The sequence below is a fragment of the Rhinatrema bivittatum genome, chromosome 6 (assembly GCF_901001135.1).
Source record: "Rhinatrema bivittatum chromosome 6, aRhiBiv1.1, whole genome shotgun sequence".
NCBI classification, from domain to species: domain Eukaryota; kingdom Metazoa; phylum Chordata; class Amphibia; order Gymnophiona; family Rhinatrematidae; genus Rhinatrema; species Rhinatrema bivittatum.
In genome coordinates this window covers 313,016,931-313,027,169 of record NC_042620.1, presented here as the reverse complement: position 1 = coordinate 313,027,169, position 10,239 = coordinate 313,016,931, and the positions used below count along the sequence as shown (strand labels likewise).

The window sequence follows — 10,239 nt, the reverse complement described above, 5'->3', positions numbered from 1 at the left end:
CTTGGCAGTTCCCATGACTCTTCTAATCTTTGTCTATACATCCTATAGAACAGATGGTGCTATATCCATTACCAGCACTTCATTATATTATAGTGGTCCACTAGACTGGTAAAATCAGGTCAACAGATGTTGATAGAACCCTCAATACCAATACAGGTTGGTAACAAATACAGCGCTATCCACTATTCTTTATAATTTCTTTTCAAAAGAATGCATACTGTTTTAGAAAAAAAAGAGTTAAAAACCAAACAACCATTTCAATAAAAGGCCATTTATGATCACCTATGCCAAAATGCTGTTTCAAAAACAAATGGCTAACAGCTTAATGTTTGACAAGTCATAGCATAGTGTAAATGTGTGTGAGGCTGTCTGCCTGTATTATTCAATGCCCAATTTTCAACTTTTAACAAAAACGACATACATTTTTTATTATCCTGTTCGAGAACCAAACAAACAGCTTCATCTGTTAGTGAGTTTCTAATAATTTTTAGCTAAAAATGAATCTTAGCCAGCATGGACTCCTGCCTTTCATGTCTGCAAGGACTTATATCTAAAGACTTTCATGTTGCAGATTTATGAATGTATTTCAGTTTTTGTTTCTAGATTGTAGTTTTCGTATTTTTGCACATTTATTTTGAACTTGTGCTTTTATCACTGTTCAAAACAGTAAAAACAACAACAACAACAACAACAAGTCAAAACAGGAGATCCATAATGGAACCTACATGAGAAGCCTCAAGGCCTAAGGTCCTCTTGACTACCAATGCCATGCTCTAGCAGATAGACCACTTTACTATATTACCCTTGCTCTCCTCTAGCTGAAGAGAAGGCTGGTCTTCTAGCTCAGACACATGAATCTTTCTTTTTCTGGGGTTTTCTTGAGGACCAAAGGGTACAACAGAAGGTCTGCGTGGTTTTGAGAAGAAGCGAGAAAGAGCCTCTTCGGGATCAAAATATTCAACATCTGGGCCCTCAAACTTAATCCTTAGCAAATGCTCCAGGACACGGGACCCAAGGCGATTTCTCCAATCTGATTTGACTCTCTGCATTGCTGCAAAGAAAGGTTCAAGACTGGAAGTCGAAGTTGGAAGACACATCATAATTTTTACAACATGAATAAGATTTGGATACTTATTGGATGAAGCTATTATTTCCTTTCCCAACTCATTGTTTGCCAGCTGTGGTAGGTTTGTATTCCAAAATAACTTAAGCTTTGTCCACTCTGAAAGGATATCTTCCATTTGCACTCCAATAAACTGCAGAGGCTGCTGGAATTGTTCTACAAATGCTTTTAATGTCATGTTTCCAAATGTCATCAAGGCTTCCCTGTCTTCTGGCCACTTCTGTGTATCTAGAAGATCACACACATTCAAGGTACTGATTGTTTTTAGGTCTCCCAGTCTTTCCATGATGCATCCACGAACAGCCTCTACTGTCTGCTTCTGTGTGTCCTTGAAAGTAGTAATAGCTCTCTCAGACACATGTCTCAGAGAGATGCTCTTATACACAACTTCCTCTTTCACTTGTCTGGCATTTTCTGTGGCGGGCAGGGCAACATATTTTTCAGCCAGCTCAAGTAGCTGTGCAGATTCAGGTGTTGGATTCTCCAAAAAGTGGTTAAGATCAGCTTCAAGATCCTGAAGAGAAGTCAAAACAGCAATCACATCTGTTCGCTCAGACTGTAATGTCCATGATAAGGAAGCTAAACATTTCAGCAAGTACCGAAAGTGCAGAAGATGGATCACAAAGGAGAAAGAGGACATCATCTGTGCTGCCTCTTTAATCATGGCCTTTTCACTGCTTTTGATACCAGCATCTTCAACTATGCTTTGTAGATGGTCAATAATGGCAGGGTATAAGGTGTACAAAGCTTCTACTGCACGCTGCTTGTGTGCCAACCAGCGGAAACCAGATGCATGGTCATCACATTTTACCATATCCTCCTCAAGAACCATTGCAAGTGCCTGGAGCTGTCTTAGCCTTTTAGGACTTTTCTTATACAAGCCCTGAATCAGGGAAAGGATGCGAATGAATTCATCAAAGTAAGTTCTTTCTAAGGCATCTTTCATTGATAGTTCCAGCTGATGGCTTATGCAATGGACTGAAACAAGCCATGGAGTCTCACTACACAGGATGGCAGCCAGACCTTTTCCATGCTCCATACTAACAGATGAGCCATCTGCCAAGAGTCCAATGAGTTTGTGTTTCATGTCAGTTACACCAAGATTCTCAAGTGCCTTTGTTATAGTTTGTTTGAGGTTCTCTGCTGAGCTGTTTTCCACATCTGTCAGTCGAAGGAGTGATGTCTTGGTCTGGCCACTCTCTGTGACGGTAAGTATGTAAATCAGCTGCTTCTCTGCAGCATGGACATCTGTGACACCATCAATCAGAATGCTGAAAAACTCTGCTGTTGACAATATTTCTCCCAGTTCCCATTCCAGGGTTTCCCCAATGCAGACAGTGAACTCTTTGCATCCATTAATGTTCATATAGGTTTCTCCAAGGTCAACACCATCTCTTCTTTCTATTTCAGCAATGGAAGGGAACAAGGAGAAAGCCATTTCCATTTTTGCCATCGTATAAGAAATCTGGAGCAGTTTACGAATCCGATTCTTTTCTTGCATACCTGAATTTAAGAAATCCCATGCCAATAATGATTTGTCTATCTGATCTTTTGTGACAAGTTTCTTTTCAAGGTTGTATGCTTGAGTGTGCATCTCACTCTTCTTGTGCTTCCTAACATTATCTTTCTTTACTGATAACCCCCTGGTGCCTTTCACAAATGCCTCATTATAGTTTCTCATGGTTTGGATTTTTTCAGCCCACTTTCGGCACAATCTGCAAAACACAGACTCTGCATAATCCTGATTGAATGGATTTTTGACAACTTCAAGCCATTCTCCCTCAGGATCCAGCTCATCTGTCCACTTCTTAGTGGTGGAAACACGAACGCCACATGGAAGTGCCATCCTTCAGGGCATGATAATTAGGTCTGATGCCAATGTGTACCTGATGCCCAAGATGCCCTTTCAAGAATGCTGGGAAAAAAAGAAAAAAGAAATATGCTCCTTACTCCACCATAATTCATAATGTATCAGCATGGTAAATGGTTAGATGTTCTGGATACCATGGGTTGACAGATAGACAATATTTAAGCATTTTTAATACATATAAGAAGCTCCATCACAGTTATTCTTAGTTGTGTGCTACACTCTAAAAGAAGTTATCCTAAATCTGGACTCTAATTCTCTCTCTTCTCTTGGAGTTATGCTAATGCCAGTGGTTCCACTGGAAATACGTCCCTTCAAAAACATAAGTCAGGAAATTATACAATATAAGGATTTTTCAAAACAATGTGAGTTAGGGACTACTGGAGATCGGATATCATCTGTATTACTGGTGATCTAATTTTGGGTCTGATTTACTAATTCTTCTCACCTATAGACAGCAGTTTTTTTGTTTAAAACAAACGAATGGTGAACTATATTGAAATATTAATGGAAAATATGAACTGCAAGTTTGCCATCTAGATGGTTATAAAATATGTTTGCTTACCATATACAGTGTTTTCTATAAATAGCAGGATGAATTAGCCATAACACTGTCATCCAGCTGCACTAAACAGACTGCTTTCTCATAGGTACTAGAGCTTTTGCTCTACTGAGCATGTGCGAGAATTCCCATTCAGGTGTTGCCTCTTGAACCTCTTCAGTTGACATTACAGCTAAATCTATATAGGATGTAGACTCTCCAAGAAGGTGGGCTGATGTTTAGTATGGCCAATTCATCCTACCTATGAAAAACACCATAATTAGTAAGCAAAAACTTGATTTTTCTGTTGATAAGCAGGGCTGAATTCACCATAACATAGGGAATCTCAAACTGAAGGTTACAGCAAAGTGTTTTCTGAATAAGCAACCCAGACCCTACCATGGAGAGCAGACTACTGGGTGAACAGGCTACACAAAACTGCATGCCAAAATTTACTGTCTAGGCAGTAGTGGGAGGTAAAGGCACATACTAATGACCACATTGCAGGTTTGCAGATGTTTTCCAGAGACATGGCTTGCAGATGAGCCACTGATGCAGCCATGGCTCTAATCTGATGAGCTTTAATGGTATCTGTAATTTGTAGGCCTTCTAGCTTATAGCAGTGCACAATGCAGTCTGCTAGCCAATTTGACAATGTTTGTTTGGCCACTGCCATGCTCAATCTATTGGAATTTTAAGAGACAAATTTTAAGAGACAAATAGTTCAGAAGACTGACAAGGCTGAGCTCGGGGGCAGGGCAGTCGGCCCCGACGCTGCCCTGGTCATCGGAGGAGGTAGGGGGCCGCGCCCGGACGGCCGCGGAACACAACAACTCTACTTCCAGGCAAAGCTGAATTAAGTAAGACTGAGCTGGATTGAAGGCTGAGTGGTGAGGAAGTGCAGGAATCCAGTAGAAATACAGGCAGTATCCAAACTCCACAATCTTGAGAACCCAGTGGTCTTTGATGATCTTGCACCATTTTTCTAGGAAGTGGTGGATTCTCCCCTCTACAGCAGATAGTTGCTGGGTCTTAAGAATGATCAAAAAATTGGCCCAAGCTTGGGCTGCTCTTGTTGCACTGCTTTAGGATAACTGCATTCATGTTGTTGAGCACAAGTCAGAAGCTGCTGTTGCAGAAGTAAGGATGGCATTCTGTAGCACTGGAATTGCCAGAAGGGGTGACTCTGGAAATAAGAATGGACACCTTGCAGAAGGTTGCTGTTCCAGTCCCATGGAGAGAGATTGCACCACCTCATGTTTTTTCTTAATCTGAGCCACTGTTTCAGGGTATCATCAAGACAGGGCACATCCACCAACTTTTTGTGGCTCTCAACCAGGCGATGTGGCAATCTGCAATGAAGTTAGAAGAGGAGCATAAGGTGTTATTGAATGCCCTGTAGACAGATCAAAGATGGTGCATACACTCTATAGTATCCAACAGTGGCTGAGGATATGCAATTCTGCCATTTGCAGCTGGAAAAGAATTGCCTCCGTTTTTTTTTATATAGTCATGTAAGTACTGAGCCATATAGAATTGATGAGCAGTGATCCGTACATTAAGCATACAGCTTTGGAACATCTTTTTGTCAAAATTATTCAGTAGCTTGGTATCCCTTCCCTAGTGGCATATTTGAACAAATTCTTGTTTTCTTCACTCTTTTAAGAGCTGATTCTATCACTACTGATTGATGAGGTAATTGTACTATTCCAAAGCCTGGGGATTTTTAGATTCTGTACTTGAGGTTACTGGGGCATCCCCCTAGGAAATCCCAGGAAATGGAATTTTGCCACATTTTCATCTGTAAATCTTGTAGGATATGATGAATCCACTGGAGTTTCTAGAACCTGGAGGCAGCCCAAAACTTCTGAATTAGGGTTGTTTCCTTAAACACATTCACTCCCAAGAGCTTTTCCTAATTTGTTCACAAACCTGGAGTAGAGAAGGTCTTCCAGAGGAGACAAGTGTTCTAGAGGTTCTGGTGATGGCTTGGGGGGGGGGGGGGGGGTCAGAGGGAATGCCCATCAATCCCTCTTCAGAGCCTGGAGGTGAGGAAACACTAATCCAGGACTCCAGTGTTAAAGCTGGTGACTGTGGAGGAGTCCTCAGTCACCTCAGAAGAACTCCTAATGCATATCCTTGGAGTGAAGCGTCATCTGCATGCAAATGCAATGGGCTAGAAACCCCTTGTGGGGGGTTTTGATGGATAATCTAGAAGTATTGGGGATTCTGGGACTCCTTCTTATGAAAGCAAAGATGGCATCTTGGAAAGGAAAGGTTGAATAGTTCCCTTATCCTTAGCCACTAATGAGGTAAAGAAATCTTTTACCAGTTCAGCTACATGGTTAAGTGGCTGACATGCCTTCTGACCTGGTGTAGATGGTGGAACAGCTTCTGATACTAGAATGGAATGTTGACATCTGGACTTTGTAAAATTTATACCGGAGGCCCTTTGGAAATGAGGCACCAGAAAGCAAATAGGATCTGGTGTGTCTAGACGCAGACCTTGTGACAGCAATTTCATTGGCAATAGTGCTCTAGTAATCAGTAGTAGAAGGGAGATCATATCCCCTTTTGCTCGTGAAAATTTTGTCCTGACAAGCATAGTTGTGTAGGAATTTTACAGTACAATGCTTCAATGTTTCCAATGGTCTAATGGGCAAAGGCATCGATGATCGATGTTACAAGGCTTGATGTGAAGACATATGTTGATGGTGACGAAGGTGTCAACAGTGCTGATGCACCCTTGTGCATCAACAGTATCTATACACTCAAGGCTCTATGCTGCTTCAGTACCCAATTCTCCGGTGGTTCTATGAAGAGGCACCTTCTTTTCTTCAATGCATGATGGCTAAAAACGTGCTGGATGGACCAATTGGGTCCTATTCTGTCAACATTTACTATGTTTATTTGACCTCGAGGATTCTGCCTATTCTACCAAATGGGGAGATATTTTAAAGGAGCTGGTGTTCAACTCTATTCCCAAAGAGGCAGACAAAGCTGTCCTTTGGAAAGAGGACTTACTGCAGCTTCTACATGACTTAAGCGGTTCCTCCATTTTTGAGGCCCTGGACATTGCATTTGCAGAGACAATTTGCTTGGTTATGGTCTGGACCCAGGCAGCAGTAGCAGAGTTTGTGTCCATCCATAATGGACATGTTCCTGCCATAAACACAGTCTTTAAACCCACTTATTGTGGCTTTTTTCTCAGAAGACATTCCAACAAAAATGTTGCACTGAAAAGTGCTGTTTGGGAGCTTCTGAGGCAGCAAGGCAACTTTAAAGATAAAGTTTTGAAAAATTTTGGAAAAAAATAAAAAGACAGCATGAGAAGACATGCACATCTGTGCTATTGCTTAAATGAAAAAAAGATTGAGGGAGCTCATGAGGCAACATCTGATCATGATTTGCTGCAAAAGCTCTCCTAGCTAGGAGACAGTGCTGCAGGATGACATCACCCACATTATGGTTAATTCAGGCCTGTTTATTAACAGAAAATATGCTTAGATATCTATCTCCATCTCCAATGCTGAGTCATTTTTTTCCTTGGATAAAGTAGTGCTGTTGCTCTGTTGATGTACTCAAATACATAGAAATAAAAAGGTACAAAAATATAGCTTGTAGGAGATCGCCCCATAAATAAGTAGCATATGTGACTAGCTTTCAAGGGTATAGTTCCTTTGTTGGAAAATGTGTGCATATTACTGGGCCCATGATAAACACAAAAAACTGAATTCGTATGAGTTTTAATATATATCCAACATATGCAGAAGTATTTTTTTTCTGTATAATTACAGTTGGGTCTAGTTTACACATGTACCAAGATCACTCTATTTACAGATCCAAGTTTAAGTGAATTACCCCCTATTCCCCCTACCTAATCATTCTCTTCTAGAGCTCCACCTACTGCACTAGTCTTTTATATAGTCTTCTAACAAGCCTTATTCCCTGCAAAGTCACCATTTGTTGCCCTAACTCAATTAATTCCACCTAATTTGTATCTTCAGTTTCCCTTGACTAGAGACAGGCCGATACAGTACAGTGTGCTCTGGTGGAGCACACTATCAACCTGCATTTGGATGTGCTAGCTTTACCCCTTATTCAGTAAAGGGTAATAGCGTGTTGAAAATGTGCATCCAACCCTCCCCCCGAGACTAATAGCGCCCGCAACATGCAAATGCATGTTGCGGGCGCTATTAGTCATTCCTGCGTGATACAGTAAGTAAAATGTGCAGCCAAGCCGCACATTTTACTTTCAGAAATTAGCGCCTATTTCTGCTGGCACCGGGAAAGTGCACAGAAAAGCAGTAAAAACTGCTTTTCTGTGCACGGAGGGTGCACAGAAGGTACACGGAGGGTGTAATATGCACACTTTTTTTTTTACTATTTTAAACTTTTGGGACCTCCGACTTTAATATCGCCATGATATTAAGTCGGAGGTCCCAAAAGTTAAAAATAGTAAAAAATAAATAAATAAATAAATAAAATTTTTTAAAATCGGCCCACGGCTTGAAAACCGGACGCTCAATTTTGCCAGCATCCGGTTTCCGAACCCGTAACTGTCAGCGGGTTTGAGAACTGACGCCAGCAAAATTGAGCGCTGGCTGTCAAACTCGCTGACAGCCGCCTCTTTTTACCGCGGGCCCTAATTTGCATAGGCCACCCTCCTGAATCACGCGGCCAGGAGAGTGGCCTGTGCACTCGCCCACTCCTTTTTCTGTATCGGCCTGATAGTAAACTCCAAGGAGCAGGGACTGTGTAGGTCTCTGTACAGTACTGCATACATTTGGGAGCATTATACAAATAATAATGACAATTCAAAGAAATTGATCTCGTGAGAGGCTGGGTCCTTGCTTGTCTGAGAGATTCCCTGAAATGTACTTTTAACTAAATTGGACAATCTGAAAGCCTAAACATGTATACAAGAGGCAGATGGGGATCGTGGCCGAATCTGTGGCAAGGTATGATTCTTCCTATAGTTTTGTCATTTTAACTTAATTCCCCAAGGGAGATTCCTAGCTACCTTTATGTTGTTTTTTTTAAAGTCTGTTTTTCCCCTAGCCTCATTCCCTTCTCCCTTCCTTGGACAGTTCATCCTCCCTGCAGGTCTTCTTTCCCCATAGATATTTACATTTCCTTGTGGCAGTATTTAAGAGCTCCCAAGTATGTAGTAAGTGAACATACTCTCAATAAGATTCTTTTAGAAAAGTGAATTATAAATGTTTATGAGGTTTGTGGGAATGGACAGTAATTAAGGATAAGGCTTTGGCTGGCATTACTGCTCACGAATTTCAAAACTTGTGATAATGCAATCTCTTTGCAGACTGTTTGTAAAGTTATGCAAAACCAAATTACATTTTGCCCCACTGGACTTTACCCGTTATATACTGTTTTTCCTAAAGGGTTAAGCAGGGGTGTGGGCTTAGAAATTAATCTGCCACTGTGCACAGTTGAATATGAAAGATGATCTCCATGTACCCACACAATAGGTAATGCACCAGCAATGCAAGCATCCCCCATTGTGTACTGTTAAAATCTACCACAAGCCTGATTTTCAGAGGAAGCGCTGCAAATGTGTTTACCTCCTACTGAAATACACTGAAGTCAGGAAACAAGTTTTAACCTGACTGGTTCTGTGTACGACAATTGAGTATTAGTAATAGAAGTTTGGGATTTTTTTTGACACCGCAGCAACAGAGTCAGAAATATTTAAGACAATAAGCACTAGAAACGTCCAAGAATCATTACCTGTACTAAGGATAAAAGCAACAAATCACAGCTATTAAAATGTATAGCAATGGTAGATTCAATTAAATTATTTTATAACAACACATTTGGACTTAAGGGAGTGTTAGTTCCTGAAAGCTAGTAAAGAAAGCTATTGTTAGTCCAATAAGAAAGGTATCATCTTATGTACTTATTGACCTTTATTTTTAAACACACACAATTAAAAAAAATAAAATAAAATAAAAAAGATTAGATAACAAGACCTCATTTTAATGGTATCTGGCGGCGGCTGCGGTGCGCCGCAGAGCGCCGATTTTGTAGGCGCCTCGGGTCCCAAAGATGACGTCAGGGCCGGCAAGGGGTTGTTGGAAGTCGCTCCTGCAGCTCACCCAGGTGCTTCCTCCACGCTCAGGCTCAGCTGCAGCCTGAACGCCGCTCCGCGCCGATTTTGTAGGCGCCTCGGGTCCCAAAGATGACGTCAGGGCCGGCAAGGGGTTGTTGGAAGTCGCTCCTGCAGCTCACCCAGGTGCTTCCTCCACGCTCAGGCTCAGCTGCAGCCTGAACGCCGCTCCGCGCTGATTTTGTAGGCGCCTCGGGTCCCAAAGATGACGTCAGGGCCGGCAAGGGGTTGTTGGAAGTCGCTCCTGCAGCTCACCCAGGTGCTTCCTCCACGCTCAGGCTCAGCTGCAGCCTGAACGCCGCTCCGCGCCGATTTTGTAGGCGCCTCGGGTCCCAAAGATGACGTCAGGGCCGGCAAGGGGTTGTTGGAAGTCGCTCCTGCAGCTCACCCAGGTGCTTCCTCCACGCTCAGGCTCAGCTGCAGCCTGAACGCCGCTCCGCGCCGATTTTGTAGGGGCACGCGCGGCTTTGTCCGGCTTAGTGCGGATGGGCGGGGTACTATCCTCGCGACTACTCAGCTGCCACAGAAGCTCAAAAGAATACTGCACATAGTAAGTTGGACTTATAAGCGACCTCTCTTGT

At 42.3% G+C, this 10,239-nt stretch overlaps 1 protein-coding gene across 2 annotated transcripts in view; it reads right to left on the bottom strand.

Annotated features, from left to right (window-relative positions):
• Window positions 1–261: 261 nt before the first annotated feature.
• The window catches only part of CRADD (CASP2 and RIPK1 domain containing adaptor with death domain), a 34,831-nt gene continuing 24,853 nt past the window's right edge, over window positions 262–10,239 (bottom strand). For both annotated transcript variants that reach the window (XM_029607513.1, XM_029607514.1), the window contains exon 2: window positions 262–3,038. In XM_029607513.1, the coding sequence (XP_029463373.1) occupies window positions 774–2,969 (2,196 nt within the window). In that variant the 5' untranslated portion in view covers window positions 2,970–3,038 and the 3' untranslated portion in view covers window positions 262–773. The remainder of the gene's footprint in view (window positions 3,039–10,239) is intronic.